Genomic DNA, 24,417 nt, shown 5'->3' with positions numbered 1-24,417 from the left:
AGCAGTATTATAGTAGTTATATTCTTGTATATAGGGGACAGTATTATAGTAGTTATATTCTTGTATATAGGGGCAGTATTATAGTAGTTATATTCTTGTATATAGGGGCAGTATTATATTAGTTATATTCTTGTATATAGGGGGCAGTATTATAGTAGTTATATTCTTGTATATAGGGGGCAGTATTATAGTAGTTATATTCTTGTATATAGGGCAGTATTATAGTAGTTATATTCTTGTATATAGGAGCAGTATTATAGTAGTTATATTCTTGTATATAGGGACAGTATTATAGTAGTTATATTCTTGTATATAGGAGCAGTATTATAGTAGTTATATTTTTGTTCATAGGGGACAACCAGGTTTCTGATCCAGAAAAGTGCTCAGACGAGTTGTCACTTGCCCTCCCTCAGCTTACACACAGTAGAAAGTAACTTATTTAGAAAATCTATGTTATAAAGTATTTGTTATGAGGTCGATATTTCCAGGAATCACGTGGCTTTCACATGGAAGTAGTTTTATCAGTATTTGTAAGCCAAAACCAGGAGTCGTACTATAGAAAGATTTGTATCTCTTCTTTTTTTTTACTCACTTGAAGATTAGGTTACAAATATTGATGCAGAATGGGTGAAGGTGTTAATTGGGATGTAGATATTGTGGGCTGGTTGTAGTCAATTCACTGATTGTGACTAAACAGTAAAATTTGTATACTTTATTAATATCTCGCTAAAATCAGGGGTACAATCACCACCGTGAGAAAAGCCCAATGTGCTCAAAAATATTTAGAAAAAGATTTTTATATTTCATTCACTGATACTATTGCGAACCCTGCAAAATGAATATATTCGTATGATATATGGGGTTAGGCCCCATGCACACGAACGTAAAAACGCCCGTAATTACGGGCCCATAGACTTCTATTGGCCACGGGTACCTCCCCGTTTGCTTACGGGAAGTTGCCCATTCCGTTGAAAAATATAGAACATGTCCTATTTCAGGCCGTAATAACGTCACGGGCAGGCCCATAGATGTCTAAGGGGCTCCCGTAATTACGGGTGACTACTAGTGTGCACCCGTAATTACGGGAGCGTTGCTAGGAGACGTCTGTAAATAGTCACTGTCCAGGGTGCTGAAAGAGTTAAGCGATCGGCAGTAACTGTTTCAGCACCCTGGACAGTGACTACCGATCACAATATATATCAATCTGTAAAAAAAAAGACGTTCATACTTACCCAGAACTCCCTGCTTCTTCCTCCAGTCCGGCCTCCTGGGATGACGTTTCAGCCCATGTGACCGCTGCAGCCAATCACAGGCTGCAGCGGTCACATGGACTGCCGCGTCATCCAGGGAGGTCGGGCTGGATGTCGAAAGAGGGACGCGTCACCAAGACAATGGCCGGGTAAGTATGAATTTCTTTTACTAGGGAAAGTGCTGTCCCTTCTCTCTATCCTGCACTGATAGAGAGAAGGGGCTGCCGATTAGTGCAGTGCAATTTTGCAGCGAAAACGTGCCCGTAAATACTGGTGCAATACGGGTCGAATACGTGTGAACAAGGACCCGTATTTACGCCAGGATTTACGGGAGGAAAAAAATAAGTTTGTGTGCACGAGGCCTTAGAACGTTTAAACATTGGTGTTACAGTGAATCACTCCCAGACATGCACTGAAGTAACCAGGGAAAGAATTCCTGAGAACCGCAGTGTCAGGGTAAAGAAATCGATAACACTGCCACTTACGCTAAATTCCCCTTCTAATATTGACCCTACGCGTTTCTATCTCAACATTTCATCAGGGGTCTATTCATTATATAGCTAGCTATTACGCCAGCAACATTAAATCGTGCAAACACGCAAAGCGTGCTCGCATTGATATCAGCGGGGGATATCTGAATACTGATGCAGAATGGGTGAAGGTGTTAATTGGGATGTAGACATTGTGGGCTGGTTGTAGTACCCAATGTAAGAAGACTCAGCAATAGACGTTTGTGTCTTGAGAGGGAAGGTTGCAGGAACCCAGAACCCATCAGAATGGTAGTAACCTAACCGCACCTATCTCTAGAACGGGGCCCCCCGACCCTCTGTCTTACTTTGTCCCACTGTCGATGCTCTCTGGCCAAAATATCCTATTAGGGAATCCTAATCACTTAGCTAGAGCAGGGAGCAACTCTAAGGCCGGGTTCACACGAGCGTGTTCAGTCCGTGATATACGGTCCGCAGGTTGGCCGCATTTCCGGGACCGAACACAGTGCAGGAAGCCGGGCTCCTAGCATCATAGTTATCTATGACGCTAGGTGTCACTGCCTCCCCGCGGAACTACTGTCCCGTACTGAAAACATGATTACAGTATGGGACAGTTTTCCCGCAGCGAGGCAGAGACTCCTAGCGTCATACAGAACTATGATGCTAGGAGCCCGGCTCCCTGCACTGAGTTCAGTCCGGGAAATGCGGCCGATATACAGACCGTATATCACGGACCAAACACGCTCATGCGTGGGAGGCCTAAAGAGTATTTCTCACCCTGTCATTACATTGACAGCCCATTGATATCAAAGAGAGCTGTGTAATGCTTAATTTCCCCCGTGGGGGTGCTGCAGGGTAATTAAACGGGTTGTCCCACCACAACACCTTCTGAAAATGAAGCTAGCTGATTATTGCAGGTCAGACTTCGGAAACCCCCTGCCAATCAGCTGTTATTGCCTGGGGAAATTGTGGCCAGCCGAACATGTGAACGACCCTCTAAGTAAGACATGAATGGGCCAGGTTCGTCAGTGCAGCTCTCTTTTCTGGCTTTTAGAGGGAGGTCCCAAGCGGGGGACCCCCTTTTATGACATCCATATGTCCTAATAGGGCATATGGACAGGGGATGTCCTGATGGTACAACCCCTTTAAACACTTGCAGGCTTCCCCCACATATTACTGCTGATCGTTCCTGATCAGCTTATCATTAGAGAACCATTTAGTAGCAAACAGACCTTTTAAGTTACTTTCCTTGACATTACATTATACCAGAGAAATAAACAATTACCCATTTTACATAACCTGTTTAAGATAATTAAAACAAAGCATTTACTGACATCTGTATATTCAAAAAGCAGCTTCTATAACAGCAGTGACAACGCTACTCTCACAATGATCAGGTTCTTCACAGATAGGTAAACAGGAGACAGCATGGAAACAGCGTTGTCGCGCATTAGTGACGTCATCGAGAGACGCGTCGCGTAGTTTTAGCGTCATTACGAAAGAGGTCCATCTGCAGAGTGTCTTAACGTCGCTGGTCGATTGACGCGGTTATTCGCTTCCTGAAAAAAAAAAAAAAAATGGCAACTGGAAGCCAACCGAGAGCAGGCGAGGAACCCGAGGAGGAAGAAGAGGAGGAGGAAACCAACGAGGAGGAGGAAGATTATACGTTTTTACCGCTGGTTCACGACATTATTAAATGGTAAACGCTCCTCCTGCATAGACGGGAGCTGGGATGTTCGCGCGCATGCGCGCTGTTTAGTTATGATCATCATGTCTAAGATTGAAAATACGCATGCGCTCATATTTTATACTGTATCCTGTTTATTTAATTTAAATAATCCTATTCTTATATGTGTACATTATAGCAGCGCGTGAGATCGAGGTAAAGTGCAGGTTTAGGGTTTATTTTGCAGCCTTTTTAATGTATACTCATTTACTATTTGGATTAGCATGGCACTACAAATCCCACCATGGCCTGCAAGTGTTACAGGGAAAAAGAGAGAGCCCCTCAATGTGTTGTTACCACTTAAATGCAAACACTTCCTGAACTGCCAAAATATTGAGTGATAGAAGCTTGGATTGCACCCTGGCATAACCCCCCCCCCCATCCCCCAGAGGCGCGTCGGCCCCAGCGCAGCTTCCCCGAGAGGCGCGTCGGCCCCAGCGCAGCTTCCCCCAGAGGCGCGTCGGCCCCAGCGCAGCTTCCCCGAGAGGCGCGTCGGCCCCAGCGCAGCTTCCCCGAGAGGCGCGTCGGCCCCAGCGCAGCTTCCCCGAGAGGCGCGTCGGCCCCAGCGCAGCTTCCCCGAGAGGCGCGTCGGCCCCAGCGCAGCTTCCCCGAGAGGCGCGTCGGCCCCAGCGCAGCTTCCCCCAGAGGCGCGTCGGCCCCAGCGCAGCTTCCCCGAGAGGCGCGTCGGCCCCAGCGCAGCTTCCCCCAGAGGCGCGTCGGCCCCAGCGCAGCTTCCCCCAGAGGCGCGTCGGCCCCAGCGCAGCTTCCCCCAGAGGCGCGTCGGCCCCAGCGCAGCTTCGCCCAGAGGCGCGTCGGCCCCAGCGCAGCTTCGCCCAGAGGCGCGTCGGCCCCAGCGCAGCTTCGCCCAGAGGCGCGTCGGCCCCAGCGCAGCTTCGCCCAGAGGCGCGTCGGCCCCAGCGCAGCTTCGCCCAGAGGCGCGTCGGCCCCAGCGCAGCTTCCCCCAGAGGCGCGTCGGCCCCAGCGCAGCTTCCCCCAGAGGCGCGTCGGCCCCAGCGCAGCTTCCCCCAGAGGCGCGTCGGCCCCAGCGCAGCTTCCCCCAGAGGCGCGTCGGCCCCAGCGCAGCTTCCCCCAGAGGCGCGTCGGCCCCAGCGCAGCTTCCCCCAGAGGCGCGTCGGCCCCAGCGCAGCTTCCCCCAGAGGCGCGTCGGCCCCAGCGCAGCTTCCCCCAGAACTGCGTCGGCCCCAGCCCCCCATAAGTTTCAGCCAGTAGCCCCCCCAATAAGTCAGCTGCAGCACCTCCTCCCCAACACACATAGCACCAGCGTTGGGTTCAGCTCTTTCCCGCCCATAAGTGTCGTCCTCAACAACACACACAACAGTGCAGGATGTAGTGCCCCCTCCACATTACAGCCCTCCCAGATAACACCGTCGGCCTCAGACCCCGTCCGCCACCCCCTTATAACAGTGTTGTCTGCAGTGACCCCCTTAAGCGTCGGCTCCACTGCCCCCATCATTACAGTGCCACTCCCTAAAGCGTTACTATGAAGGGGTGAGGGGCTCTGGCTTCACATCCCCGTCGTTCCTAGTTGTATCATTGTATGTGATCTTTCTAACTAGTCGGATCTGCCGTTCAGGAATCTGGTAAAGCTGGGTGTCAACCCCTTATGCAGCTGTAGTGTTCGTATTGGTTGTCATCCAGCTTTTCCAGAACCGGACAAGACTAACCTGAGTGTATACAATGTTTACCATCCTGACAGACGACTATTTACTGGGGATTTAAAGTGACAGGGACCAGTATTTCAAGTTATTTCCTGTCAGAAGAGGCGGCGTAACACACAAGCGCGCTCCCGGACATAAGTCTGTACGTTGCGACATGAACACTCAGGAGCGCTCCGTTCTCGCCAGCTGTACTGAACGTCGCCCTCACCTGCATTATGTCCCAATTACATAATAATAACACATCATCTCCATGATCTCAGGCTGCATCTGAGGTAATATTACCCTCCACCCGTCTGCCGCCTGCATATTAAATGATTACTGAGAAACCGCCATGAATGAATTAATCGTGTAACACTAAAACCTGGTTAGTGTCGCTGTAAACATACAGGGCTCGCAATAGGCAGATGGAATATTTTCGTGGACGCCGTATACCCGTGATTTGCAGTAGGCGGACATTTATAAAGCGCAAATAGAAATGACTGTTGCCCATAGCAACCATTATTGCCGCCTACACTTATTGTGGTGACAACCACTTTTGTTAGCCACACCCCCAAATGTTACTTCAACAAGAATATTTGCTGGTCAAATGGCCAGCTCTGGTGTCTTGGTTGCTATGGCAACAGGAAAAAATTCCTTCACGACATAACATAGCTTATATTTACCTCAAAATAATGGAAGAACCACAAGGTGGTCCCATCTGGGACAGGTTAAGGAATACGGTCGGTATGAACAGAGCAAACCGTAAACGGTGGCAAATACAGGAGGACTGGAAGGCCAGTCCCGAACATTGGACCTCGTCAAAAATGTCTCGCAGGCAAACCGGCCTTGTTTCCCATAGCAACCAATCACAGTGCAGCTTTCATTTCTTATTTTGCTCAGGAAATATGAAAGCCGCACTGTGATTGGTTGCTATGGGAAACCAGGCCAGTTTTTCTGTTTAGCAATTAGATCTATTTAAAGGGACCCCTCACCTTGGATCTGTCCCGTCATAGGTCCGTATTACAGTAAGCTTATTACAACCTGCCATGTGATTGGTTGTCATAACTTAAGCAATTACAAGGTTTATTTTTCCAATATAATATTACGCTTTTTTTTTTTTGCAACCTTTTTATGTATATATAGATTTTTGTTATGTATGGGTATAGTCCTCAGCCGTTTCCATGCCGTATTAATGGCGAACTCTGGGCTAAGCCGCTAGCTCCGGTGAGTCACATCGATCCCTGGCATTGCGCAGGCTGATAAGTGGCTCCTATTGATTATTACTATATGTGCTCAGGTTCTGATCAATCCACAATTCCGGTCACAGACAATGAAGCAACATTTTTACTTTGCCTTGAAGACGTCACGTTTTCCTGTCCAGGGATACGAATTTTAAATAAAATAATATCCGGGAAACATATCGGTCTATATACGTGCCCATGGAGTTATCCATTTTGTCTGCCCTCCCGTCCTAGAGCACGTGAAACAATGCGGCAGATTTACGTCTCATGCGCTCGTCTTAGTCTAAGGGCCCATTTACACGAACGTGAATCTCGTCCTTGTGCTGTGCGTTGAAAATTACTGCATGTCCTATATTGGCGTGTTCTCACGCACCTACGCGCCCATTGAAGTCAATGGGTACGTGAAAACCACGCACCGCACATGGACGCACATCCTTGTGCTGCGCATTATTTGCGCATAGATTCCATTGGAAAAAAAGGGCTTTGCGAGTGCGTGAAAAACACATGCCACTCGCAAAGCACACGGATGCAATAACGCAACGCACACGGACCGATTTTCGCGCGGAAATCTGTCATGCTCGTGTGAGTGTAGCCTAAAGCCCGCAGGAGTAAAATGTGACACATTTTATTAAGAGGCGCATGCCCCTTTAATAAATGTGTTGCATCTTCTGCTGTCCGCACTTCAGAAAGTGAGAGCAGGCGTAGATTCTCGCTATAATTTACACCCGTTGATGGCGTTATTTATAGTAAATCTGTGAATCCATGGGCGGCTCCACCCCATTCCGATAAAACTTACCCATTTTGTGTAAAAGTGCCATGAGCGGCGGAAAATTTAAAAAAAACGTACCATATGGCATGCGCCTTCATACTTTTTTTTTTCCCCCAATAAGTTTTGAGAAAAGGCGGGGCTTAGGTTGGGAGGTAGCTTGCTGCAGCAGAAGTCTCCCTCTCAGTGCTTGGTGTTTAATGGGAGGCCAGGCATGCTAAGCTCCACCCTCTTTTGGTTAAGCCACACCCATCAGTTTGCGTAGCTAAACTGGAAGAGTATAGGAGATGGATCTATGTCTTCAAATGTTTTGCAACCTTTGCGCTGCAGCTCTCCCCTATCTCATAGGGACCCTCAGCATAGTTCATCCTGAGTTTGCTGTTTTATGAATAAAATACCAGAACTTCAGTAAAGACTGACACACAGGCATAAAAGATCTCTGCTTGCTGTCTGTGAATGGGAACATTATTATTTAAATTTTAAAGGCTTAAAACATGTTCAGACCTGAAATTTCTCTCACCTGACAGTTGACTGATAACCCAGGGGATACATTTTACCTGCGCTGATACTTTGGAGCAAACTATCAGGACAAGAAAGATTTGTTCTTCTGATGTGTTTAGCTCACAGATGATTGTCTAGACTGGATACAATTGAAACAAACACCTCAGATGTGTGAGCAGGGTGGCTATAAACAAAAATGTTCACATTCACTGTCAGCAAGCATGGTAAGGAATTGAAACACATTAACGTTGGACCAGCCCTTTAAGTTCAATTAGAGTTCTATATATCATGACTGCCACTAATCCTGTGCCAGGGAATGTGAGGTGGTATAATATGCAGGTAGCTGGTGCCCTTACAGGTCATCCCGGAGGCTCGCAGTATAGACGTCATAGGGTTGCCACATACAGGCGGGTACATCCTTTGTCGGAGACGGATTCGTGGTAATTCCTACACTTCCAAGTTAATCACGGTCACCGTTATATCCGATGTCCCGTCACCCCCTTATTACACACTTTCTTCTTAGAATTCTTCATCAGGACAGATTCCCTTTAGATTACGGCATCGTTACCATGTCCTATCACAGATGACCCAATGGGCACAATTAAAGGGCCAAAAGTGAGTTCCACCCGGCCTGACTCAAGACACATCCACGCAGTTGTATCATCAACGCTAAGGTATCTTGCTGTGATCAGAACTTATTTTTGTCATTTTTTTACATTGCCCCACATGCGAAATATTCCGATTTATTGTTAACGCGGTTCTCTACTTCGGACAATTCCTTTTTGTTGAAAGGGTCCCCCGGTGATAAACTGGTCACGGAGTGTGGGACCCGCTTTGATCCGCTGTAATCCAAGGAGGAACTTGACATTGTGTTTAATTTCCCTGCAGCACTCCCATAGGGGAAACGAGGTATTACACAATTCTCATTGAAATCAATGTGCTGAGTCCTCCAGAGCGAGAGATCGGGTTTCCTAAATCGGACACCTCCTTTGATGGAATTTTTGCACCGTTTCGATTTTATAGCATATCAATAAGATGCCATAAAGGGACTGTAGTGGTCCAACTCCGGTCGTTGGTCAAAGTGCGCCCGACAAATGGAGGAATGGAACAGAATTGACCCTTTCAGCACCAAAGGTGCGCCGATTATCGCTCAATCACGATCAGATCGGACAAATTATTGTCACGTCTATGGCCGCCTGCTGGTCCTTGTAGTGTCGGAGGAGTAGCACGTTGTCTACTCGGAGCAGCACAGGCGACCGAAATGCTATTTCTCAGAGAGGATATAAATATGGAGCTATGCCCTGAATCGCCCGTCGTTGCGTAGACCTCCAAAGAATGCATATGAAAGACAATAGCTTCCATCTGGCGGCAGATCTCTATCTAGATCCCGAGTCCTCGTCTGCTTGGGATAAGCGTTTTACTACAACAACAAGCGTGTTTACACAACGGTAATGGCACAGCGGCGTCTGCTAATCTATAGCGCTGCCTCTCCTCACCCGGGATCAGCGGCCGCCATAAACCGATATCTTGTTTTTTTACTTCACGCGTTGCAGGTTACACGTCCTGGGTGTAATACAGGACGTGATGGATTCCAGTTAATCTCCGGCATCGGGAAGCGCTGACGCAAAGAGGAACAGGATTCATACATGCTCAATATATAACCCACTAGTTTATAACACCGTTCTCAATCGGCACCGCACTGGGTTTTACCAATGCCCTAATTGTGATTTTTTATTTTTTTTTATTTTGCGACGAGCAGCAGAGGTGAATTTGTCATTTAACTGTTTCTTCTTTATTTTTTTGCACTAACTAATCTGTCATATTTATTCCATATGCCAACCAGGATTATAAATGCAGCTTTGGATGTGACTAGAGGATAACACATGATCTAAGATCAATGAGTAAAGTATTTAAAAGGTACTCCCCACAATAGGTTAATTTAAAGAAGCGCTCCAGGATGTATTGATACCGTTGTGCATAGAGAGGGTGGAGCATGACACAGGAATTATTTTTTTGGGTCCCTGTGTCATGCTCCACCCCCTCCGAACCTGCACTAGACATAAGTTTTGCACATTATGTGGAGTGTCTTTGCAAATGTTTTACATTACTTATCCTATACTGATCTTGAGTTATACACCAGTCACATCAAGAGCTGCATTTACAATTCTGCTGGTTTCCTGTTAGCGCTCAGGTTGCAGGAACTGCGGGTTCATAGTCTATAACGAGCATGTTTGCACTATGGAGGATGTAATGTACACCTAATTATGTGTCCCACAATGCATTGCATCACGAGATCTCTGCTAAGATGTCAGGGGGGTGCGTGTGTCAGCACAGCGCTAAAGGATTCCAAATGGCAGTCAGCAGAATTATGAATGCAGCTCTGGGTAGATAAAACTTGATGAATATAAAATAAAAATGTTTGTTTTATTCTTCGCTCCTCTTTCTCCAGTATGGACAAGGACAGCCAGGACGTTTACCAAGATCTGAACGACCTGAAGAACAAGTTCCAAGTGATGAGGAAGCAGATCAACAACATGGCCGGCATCGACATGAGCCCCGACGAGCAGCAGCAGCATCTCCAGAGCCTGAGAGCGCAGGTCCAGACCAAGAACGAGCTCCTGCAGAAATACAAAAGCCTCTGCATGTTCGAGATCCCGAAAGATGAAACGATCGCCTGTATCAGGAGGACCAAGGAGGGGGAGGGGAGTAGCATCAGACTATAGGATCCCATCCGGGCGTGAGTGGTGGACTATAGGGCACAAATGTTGGCAGCGTCCCAACAACGTGACCTTGAGACAATGTATGTACACGTGCCGGCGGGGTCAACGCAACGACGTCACTCATCAATGGTGGATCAATCTACCAGACAAAGACATTACTGACATATGGAGCGGCCTCGTAGGACGTCTTGAGGGGCAGATTTTCGCCTGGTCCCTTATGCTGGAGCGACGCTCGGTCCAGGACGTAATAACTTTTTATGTAATGTTTGGAAATACACAAGACCGAGTTTCTTTAGAATTGTTCTTGCGTTCTGTGACCACGTGACTAAGTAACCTCTCCATGGAGGTAATGAATGGGTGTCACCCGGGTGTGGAGGGAGCAGGTCTGTGTAGGAGGTGCCAGGTTTTATTTTCTTCCCTTTTTTTTTTTTTTTTAAAGGGATCTGTCACTATAACAGACACCTGTTGACATAAGATATATGTGAAGACAAGCCGATTGCTGCCGGTGCGCCATTCAGGGTGTTACATTAGATTATACTCTAGATGTAAATGGCTTCGAGGGACAAAGTGGGCCCATCCATGACTTTTAGGTTATGTGCACACGACCTCTTTTCAGGCGTAAAAGACGGCTCCATTACGTCGGCAAACATCGGCCCGTTGCTTGCAATGGGTTTTACGATGTTCTGTTCAGACGAGGTGTCGTTTTACGCGTCGCTGTCAAAAGACGGCGCATAAAAATAACGCCCGCGTCAAAGAAGCGCATGTCACTTCTTGGGACGTTTTTGGAGCCGTTTTTCATTGACTCCATTGAAGAACAGCTCCAATTACGTTCGTAATGGACGCCGCGAAAAACGCGAGTACGAGCAAAAACGACTGAAATTCAGGAGCTGTTTTCGCCAGAAAACTGCTCCGTAATTTCAGACGTAATTTGTTAAGACGTGTGAACATAGCCTTACTAAGGTGCCGTGGATACAGCCAAGTTGTCCTTCCCGGGCCAATCGGGTCAGTGGGCCGTACCATTTACAGAGGGGAGTTCTCAGCGAGTATGCACTATTTTAAAGGTGTCTGATTCCCTTTTCATATCATTTATCCACATGACCTGTAATATAGTGTAACACATTTTATATCTCATTATCAGGCCATGATATTATGATCGTTGGGGGATCCTGTTCTCATTGGAGAAGCAGCCATGGTCGGTCTCCACTAACGTGAATGGAAACCTCAGAGTACGCTCATTCATTTCAATGGAGAATGACAGCACGTGTGGTCACCTCCGCAGGCGTTGCTTGACCCCTCAACACTCCCCAACCATCCCTCATGCGCTGATTGTCCTTAAACTGGCACGGGTCTTAAGGCCACCTCAGGCGCCAGATGTGGCAGCACCCTCTATAGTGACGTCAGTGGCCACCTTTAGGGTATGTTCACACGTCTTAACAAATTATGTCTGAAATTACGGAGCTGTTTTCAGGCGAAAACAGCTCCTGAATTTCAGACGTTTATGCAAGTACTCGCGTTTTTCACGGCGTCCATTAAGGACGTAATTGGAGCTGTTTTTCAATGGAGTCAATGAAAAACGGCTCCGATTACGTCCCAAGAAGTGACCTGCACTTCTTTTTACGCGCCGTCTTTTGACAGCAACGTGTAAAATGACACCTCGTCTGAACAGAACATCGTAAAACCCATTGAAATCAATGGGCAGATGTTTGCAGACGTAATGGAGCCGTCTTTTCAGGCGTAAATCGCCTGTATTACGTCCGTAAATAGGCCGTGTGAACATACCCTAACACAGGGAGTAGAAAGCCCTCCTTGTGGAGATGTTGGGGGTCTCTGTTGTTGGACCCGATCACACATTTAGGACATCGCTGCCAAAAGGGGTTGTCCACAGAAACACCTCTATCAGCGGCCGGACCTCCATCCACCACTACGGGGCTCATATAGTACCAGTTCTTTTTACTTGCCGCGTTTCTCCGCCATTGCAGCCTAAAGGGGCGGTGCCCAACTAATGGGCTGCATCATGGGCACTCCATTGTGTTCAGACGGCAGGGACGCTGCAATAAGTGTAATTATCACAGGACTTGCAGATTAAGGTTGTCGGTGATGATGCCAGCCGTGCCCCATCTCTTAAGACGTCAATGATTACGTTAATGAAGCCTTAATAAAATATAATTAATCAAGGTTCTTGGAAGAAGGTGCGCGAGGCGGCGCTCTTACCCGTGTCATCACGCCGCAGCTTCAGTGTGTGCCGTGGTAAGGCCGGATGACTAAAGCCGAGCTCCGGAGCCGCAGGAAGGGATTGAGATGTGTTATCTGTTAGTCACTCATTTTGCGGCTTCCAGGGTTCTGCAATAAGAGGCGGGGGAGGGAGGCACAAAATATACCTGGGAATCAATCGTCACGGTGAAGCTGATGTTCTCCGGTCTTTGCTGCTCCTCATCATCCACCTCCCCTGGATTCTGTGAGTAATGTGGGTGAAGGTCGCGTTCCATACCAGACCCTTTTTCCCTGTATAAAAAATTACTCTCCAAACATTGAAAAATTTGGGGTTGGTGACCATATTCTTATCAGTACATCACTTAGTATGTGATGTACCAGACCCACTGGGGGCGCTATAGCATGACGTGACCTCCATCTGATGCCCATTGGCTGCCTGGTTTTGCACCTCCAAGGATTGTGGGCATCTCAAGGGTGATGCTGTAAGGTTGGCAGGACACTACACAGTTTGTCCTTGGATAATGCCTCTAGAGGGCGCCACATGTCTACCCATATATCTTGTGTAATACATTGTGTCATTCCGGTTCTATTATGGCCGCCTTTACAGCTGCCACAGGGCTTGTCACCCAGCTTTCCGATCAGATCACTAGGCAGATTTGCCGTTCAGGATTCTGGAGAGAGAATTCCCTTTTTTGCCTCCTGTAAATTGATGTGTAATTCGGAGAAGCGCTGGTTATTCTCTAGTGACTTGTTGAGAGACGGCGGAGCCTGTTGCGGAGCGTTTTGAGGACCGGTTTACGACGACCGCACTTTATTTATTTAATCCTTTGGATGATACCGGCAGCATCCCAGGACTTTGACAGTGGGAGTAAGGATCAGGCTGTGGCTTTAATAGATTACAGGTAATAACAGGGATATGGCAGGGTGTTGCACCCCCACCCCCCACGTGGCGCCAACATCCCATGAATGCACATGTTTAATGCAGATGGTTACACCCGCCATGAAAGCTCAATCACAAAAACAGCCGTGACGGCCTGAAGTTCCGAGCAGATCGTGTCTTATGTGAGGGTGTGCCCGGGTGTCCTGCCAAGCCATAGCTTAGGGCTGCAAAACTACAACTCTCAGCATGCCCTGACAGCCTCAGAGTGCCTCATCCACACGACCCGTGATTTTCAGCTCGGACGGCCGCAGAGTTTCACCCGTGGGCCGTGCATTCATTTCTAGGAGCCTGGACCGCAAAACACAGACGTAATAAGACGTGTCCTATCTTTTTGCAGTCCAGGGTCCTGGGCAATGCACGGACCGTGGAAACCACGGTCGTCTGTATGGGCCCATAGAAATGAATGGGACCGCAATTCTGCAGGTGAATTGCGGCCGCAAAAACACATTCGAGTGCATGGAGCCGTGCACACGAACGTGCTTTTGCGGCCGCAGTTCCCCCAAAAATCCACAGGAGAATTGCAGCCCCATTCATTTCTATGCGGCCATGCACACAACCGTAGTTTTTACGGCCCAGGAGCCTGAACCGCAGAAAGAACAGACCGGTCTTATTATGGCCGTGTTCTGCGGTCTGGGCTCATTGAAAATAATGGCCGCGGCCATGTGCATGTCCCACGATCTGTGGGCGGCTCGCGGCTGACAGTCCTCAGCCGGCCGACCCGAAAATCACGGCCGTGCACATGGCTACGGTCGTGTGCATGAGCCCTAAAAGGTTTGCAACAGCTGGAGAGCTACAGGTTGGAGACCACTGGTTTGATAGAGATTATATATAATCTCTGAGCAAAATATTAATGATGGGGGCCTCTTAAAGGGACACTAACCACCCTGTACCTCTTCTCTCCATTTGCGGTGCAGCTAAATGCAATCCATTATTCTCGGTTATCAGTCGTTTCAGACTAGGGATTGGGGCTGGCTAGAGTTCAATGGGATGAATGATGAACTGTAGAAAATTCCCCTCCCCATGATCACTACTTTTTCACATCTCTCCAGTGCGGAGAACCTCCAGAAACATTTATATCCATAGGTGTGACGAAGATCAGACACCTCTCTGGAGTTTTATTATATGCCATTGATTTATGGTTACTGGCCCTTTAAATGTAAATGCATTGTAGGAAAAAACTGTTTATTTTTCTATCCTGGGTACAGTAATATGGAGTGATAGGGGTTTATTTCAGAGACACCCATGAATCCAGTTATAAAAAGGTTTATGAATTTGGAGTTTAATTTCTTAGTGCAGTTTATTAAATACCATTTTTCACCTGAACATTTTGTTGTCTAGATTCAAACATTTATTAGTCCTAGAAATCAAATTCATCGCTCTACCTAGGTTCTTCCAGGGCACTTGTTTCTATGGAGCTACAACTCCCAGCATGGTAACTCCTACTGTTCCAAGTCCAGTCTTATTCCCTTTAAATGGTCAATTCCCCATGCGGCCAGCAGGTGGCACTGTGTGGCAGCTCTAGTGGCTTGCATGCGGACACTTGATCTAATGCGGTATATGGAAGCTGCTTCATCACCTCTTGGCTCAGGCTATGTCAAATTTCTATATATTTTGTGCAGTTTTCAGCTGTAGTACATGCCTGGACTTGATATATACAGCCTTGTAAGACCCCTCTACCCCCAGCAACCCTCCAATTGTCCCGCCATGCTGGGAGTTATAGTTCTACCCCAGCTATAATGTCGGCCAGCCTCATCGTTTATGATCAGAAGTACCAGATACAGACAAATATATGTTTTTAACTTTGTTTATTATTATGTATAAAAACAAAATAGATGACAGTGAAATATTTGACCAGGTATAAACAAGAGGATTTGTTCAGATCCATGTACAATACTCCAGTGAAGTGCCCAAGCACAATGTAAACAGTCACTATAAGTCCTTGCGCCATACAGTCCGATGTTTTCACTTTAAACTCCCCCCCTACAAACACAATACAAGTCCAAATTGTAGCCCGCACAGGAGGAGGTGAAGGCGGACGGAGTACTACAACTCCCACAGAGCTCGATCGACGTCCGCCAAGACCAATGTACACCGCTCTCCGCCACTTCTTGGCTTGGGACAGACAAGTTGTCGCAGTCCAGTAACAGCAAGGCTGGCCACCACTTCCACGCATCAACCTTGATGGCCCGACCACCCGTCACAAGGCATGGGGGGGCAAAACGGTTTCCCCTCTACGGACATGCCTCAACTTTTTTTTTTCTTCCGAATACGGACAGATCTTTTGTTTCTCTATGTATATATTTATAAAGCCCGCTTGGCTTGTTGACGGGTCGGCCCTAGCTTATGACACATCGCTCCTTGTCCTTACTCTGGCCACCGATGGCCTTTTCTCGGATATACATTAAATCGCTATGGATGCTGGGTCTGCGGGCAAACGGAGCCACGATGCCATAGGCGTCTCCGTCTTCCTTCACTTTCTTCCCCTTGATGGACTTTTTGTGCAAGATCTCGCAGTACTGGACGGAGACCTTGCGGTGGAGGTCAGGGCTCATCTCGCTAGGCAGCTTGGCCATGGTGAAGAGAGCCTGGAACATCTCATCCAACTGGGAGTTCTTCTTGGCAGAGATTTCAAAGTAGGAGCAATTATTGTCCTCTCCAACCAACTGCTCAATCTCATGGGCTTGGACCTCTCGGTAGAAATCACGGTCGCCCTTGTTGCCACAGATGACTAGAGGAACATCAATGTTCTCCTTGGTTTTGTTCTTCAGACAGGATTTGGTCTCAATGATCTGTTGCTTCAAGCGTTGGACCTCCTCAAAGGAGTCTCGGTTGTCAAGACTGAAGACCAAGATAAAGACATCACCTGGAGAGATAAGGAGAGGGAGAGGTTAGTGACTGGAGAAGACATGGAGGACTCATCATTAGACTCTGCAGTTCCTGTAGGAGCGTTACCTATTAAAGGGACTCACGACTTCATAAGCTAAGGAGACACCAAGACCCTCACCCATCTCATCTACTGCACTCATCCAGAACTAGCACTAGGCATATACATGGGTCTTCTCCTGGGTTGAGGTTCTCAAACATCTCCAGGATTAGTAAATAAAGTAACTTCTGGGACTTTTTGCAGAACTTTAATGCTACATGAGGGACTATTTATGGCACTTATATCTCAACAACTTAAAAGCTACCAAAGCAACCTGCAAGATTGGGAGTCGTAGTTCCCACACAGCTCAGGAATTATAATCTTATCCTACAAGAACTTCTATTTTCAGAAGATGATGAGATTTTAGATTGCTAGTTCTGCAGACCAGTCATGCATTGTAGATGTACTCACCAGTAAGGATGGATAGTCTCCGCATAGCAGGGAAGGGATGGTTCCCGGAGGTGTCCAGGATGTCCAGCTGGTAAACCTCCCCTCTGATGCTGTAGAACTTGCGGTGGAAGTCCTCGATGGTCGGGGTGTACTGCTCCTCAAAGCGGCCACTCAAGAAACGGGAGACTATGGAGGTCTTGCCCACCTTGGAGGAGCCCATAATGACCATGCGGTAGCAGTTCTTGGCCGGGATGTTGAGCTCGGCCTCGTTGGGACACATCTTCTTGATCATTGCGGTCAGTTTGCTTCTGACTGTGCACGGAGCGGTGGCGCTGAGCAGCATAAGGATAAAACTGAGACTGCGAGTGCTGCCTGCCCGCCGCCTGCTCCGCTTATATAGAGAGGCCAGCCACGCCCCCTGCTGCGTCACCCAATCACCACAGCGCAGCTACTCAGGACTGCGAGACCGGGCAGAGACGATCACAGCAATAATATCACATACAGCGATACAATGTATCTATGCAGAGCACACAGGTATACAATGTATCTATACACATCACATACAGCGATACAATGTATCTATACAGAGCACACAGGTATACAATGTATCTATACAGAGCACACAGCTATACAATGTATCTATACAGAGCACACAGGTATACAATGTATCTATACAGAGCACACAGGTATACAATGTATCTATACAGAGCACACAGCTATACAATGTATCTATACAGAGCACACAGGTATACAATGTATCTATACACATCACATACAGCGATACAATGTATCTATACAGAGCACACAGGTATACAATGTATCTATACAGAGCACACAGCTATACAATGTATCTATACAGAGCACACAGGTATACAATGTATCTATACACATCACATACAGCGATACAATGTATCTATACAGAGCACACAGCTATACAATGTATCTATACAGAGCACACAGGTATACAATGTATCTATACACATCACACAGGTATACAATGTATCTATACACATCACACAGGTATACAATGTATCTATACAGAGCACACAGGTATACAATGTATCTATACAGAGCACACAGGTATACAATGTATCTATACAGAGCACACAGGTATACAATGTATCTATACAGAGCACACAGGTATACAATGTATCTATACAGAGCACACAGGTATACAATGTATCTATACAGAGCACACAGCTATACAATGTATCTATACACATCACACATAGATATACAATGTATCTATACAGAGCACACAGGTATACAATGTATATATACACATCACACAGGTATACAATGTATCTATACAGAGCACACAGGTATACAATCTATCTATACACATCACACAGCTATACAATGTATCTATACACATCACACAGGTATACAATGTATCTATACACATCACACAGGTATACAATGTATCTATACACATCACACAGGTATACAATGTATCTATACAGAGCACACAGGTATACAATGTATCTATACACATCACACAGGTATACAATGTATCTATACACATCACACAGGTATACAATGTATCTATACACATCACACAGGTATACAATGTATCTATACACATCACACAGGTATACAATGTATCTATACACATCACACAGGTATACAATGTATCTATACACATCACACAGGTATACAATGTATCTATACAGAGCACACAGGTATACAATGTATCTATACAGAGCACACAGGTATACAATGTATCTATACACATCACACAGGTATACAATGTATCTATACAGAGCACACAGGTATACAATGTATCTATACAGAGCACACAGGTATACAATGTATCTATACACATCACACAGGTATACAATGTATCTATACACATCACACAGGTATACAATGTATCTATACAGAGCACACAGGTATACAATGTATCTATACAGAGCACACAGGTATACAATGTATCTATACACATCACACAGGTATACAATGTATCTATACAGAGCACACAGGTATACAATGTATCTATACAGAGCACACAGGTATACAATGTATCTATACACATCACACAGGTATACAATGTATCTATACACATCACACAGGTATACAATGTATCTATACACATCACACAGGTATACAATGTATCTATACAGAGCACACAGGTATACAATGTATCTATACACATCACACAGGTATACAATGTATCTATACACATCACACAGGTATACAATGTACCTATACAGAGAACACAGGTATACAATGTATCTATACAGAGCACACAGGTATACAATGTATCTATACAGAGCACACAGGTATACAATGTATCTATACAGAGCACACAGGTATACAATGTATCTATACACATCACACAGGTATACAATGTATCTATACACATCACACAGGTATACAATGTATCTATACAGAGCACACAGGTATACAATGTATCTATACACATCACACAGGTATACAATGTATCTATACACATCACACAGGTATACAATGTATCTATACACATCACACAGGTATACAATGTATCTATACAGAGCACACAGGTATACAATGTATCTATACACATCACACAGGTATACAATGTATCTATACACATCACACAGGTATACAATGTATCTATACACATCACACAGGTATACAATGTATCTATACAGAGAACACAGGTATACAATGTATCTATACACATCACACAGGTATACAATGTATCTATACACATCACACAGGTATACAATGTATCTATACACATCACACAGGTATACAATGTATCTATACAGAGCACACAGGTATACAATGTATCTACACACACACACACACACACACACACACACACACGTATACAATGTATCTATACAGAGCACACAGCTATACAATGTATACACACACACACACACACACACACACACACACACACACACACACACACACACACACACACACGTATACAATGTATCTATACAGAGCACACAGGTATACAATGTATCTATACAGATCACACAGGTATACAATGTATCTATACAGAGCACACAGGTATACAATGTATCTATACAGAGCACACAGGTATACAATGTATCTATACACATCACACAGGTATACAATGTATCTATACACATCACACAGGTATACAATGTATCTATACACATCACACACAGCTATACAATGTATCTATACACATCACACAGGTATACAATGTATCTATACAGAACATACAGGTATGCACTGTATCTATACACATCACATACAAGTGTACAATGTATCTGTACACATCACACAGGTATACAATGTATCCATACACATCACACAGCTATACAATGTATCTATACATATCACACACACACACACACACACACACACACACACACACACACACACACACACACACACACACACACACACACCACACATTAGCTATACAATGTATCTATACAGAGCACTTATAAGTATACAGTGTATCTACAATGATCTCACACACGCACACACACACACACACACACACACACACACACACACACACACACACACACACAGTATCTGTACAGATCACATAGCTATATGCGATTATATCACATACAGGTATACAATGTACCATATAGAAGATCAATCACATACAAGTATACAATGAATCTATACACATCACATACAAGTATACAATGTATCTGAACACATCACACAGGTATACAATGTATATATACACATCACATACATTTATACAATGTATCTATACACATCACACACACACACACACACACACACACACACACACACACACACACACACACACACACACACACACACACTTTATCTATAGACATCACACAGCTATACAATGTATCTATACACAACACACACAGGTATACAATGTATCCATACACATCACACACGGGTATACAATGTATCTATACACATCCTATACAGGTAAACAATATATCTATACATATCACATGGATATACAATGTATCTATACACATCACACATAGATATACAATGTCTATACAAAGCACTTATCTTAATCTCACAGCCCATACACACCTATAATATCATCTGTCTATACGACATATAGGCGCTTCATCCATAGGAGATCATAGCAATATTATCATGCACAGGTATCTATTGGACATTGTGCAGATATTATACAATGTATCTATAGGAGATGACTGCGGTACTATATACATAGTTATTCTATTATACTGCACATCTATGGATCTGATAGCACAAAGAGCATTTCATCTGTAGGAGATCATACAATGTATGTGCAGGAGATCGCACAGGACACACATGACTCTTCTATTACACTTACTGTATATCTCTCCAAAGAGATCACATCACCTATAGTATCATTAAAGTGATATCATATACAGAGCAGTCTATCTATAATAGATCAGAGATGAAATAGCATACACAGCACACCAGAGTATTCATACACATAACATGCAGATCTATATAGGAGAAGATAGAGAGATCGATAGATAGATAGATAGATAGATAGATAGATAGATATAGATAGATAGATAGATAGATAGATAGATAGATATGAGAGAGATAGATAGAGAGAGAGATAGATAGATAGATAGATAGATAGATAGATAGATAGATAGATAGATAGTGTAATTCTCAGTAAATGCACGACCTCCCAATCATTGTATATATCAGTATACTGTAGCATGGACCCTGTGCATGAGATATCAACATAGCTGTATGAAGGAGCTGGACCCAAGAGCTTACAATCATTTATGGTGAATACTCTCATGTGCTGTTTATTAATAGGACCATAGAGTCTAATACAAAGTGTTTGCTCTGAATCTCCATGTTCTAGCACAAAACTGTCCTGCCTGTGTTCTCTCACTGTTCTAGACCTGGGAATGGACCAGGAGATCTTGTTAATATTTAATAGGCAGATATTACCCTGTGATCCCTCATTACCTCTCTATCTGCAATGCTCATTCTATTGATCTGCATTGTAAATGTCTTATTTGCAGCTTTTATTGAAGAACTGCAGGGCTTCTCCAAGCTGAATGTCTATTTATTCATTTGTGCCCTCTGCAATGACTGCCAATGTGCTTACACTGAGCCCGAGACATCATGTGCAGGTCTCTAATTCCTTCATGAGGCTGCTGGGGTAAGATTTATGGAAGATACTATTAAGACATGACGTTATTTACCCTGTACTCTCTGCACCAGGCGTCAAATATTCATGTATGGGCACAATGACTTTAATGGATGGGCATAAATTGGTATTGCAGTTTATTGTTGCAGGCTGCATTATAAACCATGGCCACTAGAGGGCGCCAGAGATCTGAATCTTCTTTTGGATCTTCTCATTAGATTGAAATTCAATGGAAACAAAGTTGTGTTGGGTGATTTGTGTTTGGATTTTCTGTGGAAACGTGAATTGTCAGGGCCTCAGGTGACTGGAGGTAATCATCATCCTCTCAGATGGAAGGGAACCCTGGAAATAATTAGACTAAGGGCAGATACAGACGGACGTTGCGTTTTTGCGCGCGCAAACAACGCTGCGTTTTGCGCGCGCAAAAACCATTTGACAGCTGCGTGTGTCATCCGTGTCTGATGCGCGGCTGCGTGATTTTCGCGCAGCCGCCATCATAGAGATGAGGCTAGTCGACGCCCGTCACTGTCCAAGGTGCTGAAAGAGCTAGCCCTTTCAGCATCCTCGACAGTGAATGCCGAACACAATATCGAAAAACCTGTTGAAAAAAAAAGAAAAAGTTCGTACTTACCGAGAACTTCCCGGCCGTTGCCTTGGTGACGCGTCCTTGGTGACGCGTCCTTGGTGACGCGCCTCTCGACATCGGGCCCCACCTCCCTGGATGACGCGCCAGTCCATGTGACCGCTGCAGCCTGTGCTTGGCCTGTGATTGGCTGGAGCTGTCACTTGGACTGAATTGTCATCCTGGGAGGTCAGACTGGAGGAAGAAGCCGGGAGTTATCGGTAAGTCAGAACTTAGTTTTTTTTTCTACAGGTTCATGTATATTGGGATCGGAAGTCACTGTCCATGGTGCTGAAACAGTTTAACTCTTTCAGCACCATGGACAGTGACTTTCTCCTGACGTCGCATACCGATAATTTTTTTGCCGGGTTCGGCCAAAACGAGTTCGGCCGAACCCGGTGAAGTTCGGTTCGCTTGTCCGGCTTCGCTCATCGCAAAGACACTCCGTTTGGATGTTCGGAAACAGAAAAGCACGTGGTGCTTTTCTGTTTACATTCATCCTTTTGACAGCTGGTGCGCTGTTTCAGTCGGTTCGCACGGAAGTGCTTCCGTGCAACCTGCATGGTTTTCACGCACCCATTGACTTCAATGGGTGCGTGATGCGCGAAATACGCAGAGTTATTGAACCTGTCGCGATTTTTGCGCAGCAGACAAACGCTGCGCAAAAAGCACGGACTGTCTGTACTGCCCAATAGACTTGTATTGGTCCATGCGTGCCGCGTGAAAACCACGCGGCCCGCACGGACCGAATACACGCTCGTGTGAATCCCCCCTAAGGCTGGAGAATGGCTCGAAAATTATGTCCTTTTTATTTTAATAACAAATAATATGGAGAAAGTTGAAATCTTCCTCCACGTGAGTGCTGTCCAGGTCATGGACGATAAACTGCAAAATAACCAATACCTGTTTCTGCCTTAGTCCCATGCACCAGGGCCTGGGTTATAGAAAATGGGGCCCTGGGCAAAATATGCCCCCCCTCCCCCCACAACAGCATTTGTAGACAGTATATATGACACACAGATACATTTGCACTTGAACATTTATAACCGAATACTGCCATACAATACCACCATATCGTGCCCAAATGACACTGCCATCATTTTTTTCCTATATATTAGTGAAATATAATGTCAAAATAAAATTGTCATTCAGTTTCCAAATAATATCGCCATACAATGCCACTCCTTAAAACTGACCCTGCACGCTGCGTGACAATTTCGGCCGGACATTATTAATGAGGTCTATTGGAATACGACTAATGCAAAACTACAGACAACTGCAGCTCGTGTGCAACCCAGTGATCCAGAGTTTTACATCTCGTGTACTGTGGATGGGACTTAGGATAGAAAACATCAGAGCACAACCCATGATACCGTGTAACCAAGACCTTAGATATTGCTGCATAACATGCAAGAGAGGGAGATTCTGAGACAAGCAGTATACAGATATGGGGAGGGGGAATTTGAGATCCAAGTTTGTGAGACTCGGGAAAATGTCAAAACTGCAAATATGTTTGTTCTAAACACCATTTTATAGTTCATATATAGAAAGTCACTGTGTACATACATTACCTATTCTGTACTGATCCTGAGTTATATCCTGTATTATACTCCAGAGCTGCACTCACTATTCTGCTGGTGGAGTCACTGTGTACATACATTACATTACCTATTCTGTACTGATCCTGAGTTATATCCTGTATTATACTCCAGAGCTGCACTCACTATTCTGCTGGTGGAGTCACTGTGTACATACATTACATTACTTATCCTGTACTGATCCTGAGTTACCTCCTGTATTATACTCCAGAGCTGCACTCACTATTCTGCTGGTGGAGTCACTGTGTACATACATTACATTACCTATTCTGTACTGATCCTGAGTTATATCCTGTATTATAC

The 24,417-nt window shown here is 45.3% G+C and overlaps 4 protein-coding genes across 4 annotated transcripts in view; 1 reads left to right on the top strand and 3 right to left on the bottom strand.

Annotated features, from left to right (window-relative positions):
- The window catches only part of COPS3 (COP9 signalosome subunit 3), a 136,991-nt gene extending 133,717 nt beyond the window's left edge, over positions 1 to 3,274 (bottom strand). Inside the window, exon 1 of the mRNA XM_075830656.1 lies at positions 3,073 to 3,274. The gene's annotated coding sequence lies outside the window, so the exon portion shown is untranslated. The remainder of the gene's footprint in view (positions 1 to 3,072) is intronic.
- Positions 1 to 24,417, bottom strand: part of PEMT (phosphatidylethanolamine N-methyltransferase) — a 165,306-nt gene that overhangs the window by 3,860 nt on the left and 137,029 nt on the right. The window lies entirely within an intron of this gene.
- MED9 (mediator complex subunit 9) lies at positions 3,225 to 10,648 on the top strand. Its single transcript, XM_075830663.1, has 2 exons — positions 3,225 to 3,437; positions 10,080 to 10,648. The coding sequence occupies exons 1-2, from the start codon at positions 3,316 to 3,318 to the stop codon at positions 10,351 to 10,353; spliced, it is 396 nt and encodes a 131-aa protein (XP_075686778.1). The 5' UTR covers positions 3,225 to 3,315; the 3' UTR covers positions 10,354 to 10,648.
- On the bottom strand, positions 15,290 to 17,203 carry RASD1 (ras related dexamethasone induced 1). Its single transcript, XM_075831456.1, has 2 exons — positions 16,836 to 17,203; positions 15,290 to 16,364 (listed from the first exon to the last, which is right to left on the bottom strand). The coding sequence occupies exons 1-2, from the start codon at positions 17,155 to 17,157 to the stop codon at positions 15,838 to 15,840; spliced, it is 849 nt and encodes a 282-aa protein (XP_075687571.1). The 5' UTR covers positions 17,158 to 17,203; the 3' UTR covers positions 15,290 to 15,837.

Source organism: Rhinoderma darwinii, chromosome 6 (assembly GCF_050947455.1).
Source record: "Rhinoderma darwinii isolate aRhiDar2 chromosome 6, aRhiDar2.hap1, whole genome shotgun sequence".
Classification (NCBI taxonomy): Eukaryota; Metazoa; Chordata; class Amphibia; order Anura; family Rhinodermatidae; genus Rhinoderma; species Rhinoderma darwinii.
The sequence above is the reverse complement of the archived record's forward strand: the minus strand, read 5'-3'. Positions and strand labels throughout refer to the sequence as shown.

Bases quoted from the DNA above. Each gene is read 5' to 3' on its own strand.
- MED9 (XM_075830663.1), top strand. From the start codon at position 3,316: ATGGCAACTGGAAGCCAACCGAGAGCAGGCGAGGAACCCGAGGAGGAA. The intron at 3,438-10,079 runs GTAAACGCTCCT...CTCTTTCTCCAG, and splicing joins GTTCACGACATTATTAAATG to TATGGACAAGGACAGCCAGG.
- RASD1 (XM_075831456.1), bottom strand. From the start codon at position 17,157: ATGCTGCTCAGCGCCACCGCTCCGTGCACAGTCAGAAGCAAACTGACC. The intron at 16,365-16,835 runs GTGAGTACATCT...TTATCTCTCCAG, and splicing joins GAGACTATCCATCCTTACTG to GTGATGTCTTTATCTTGGTC.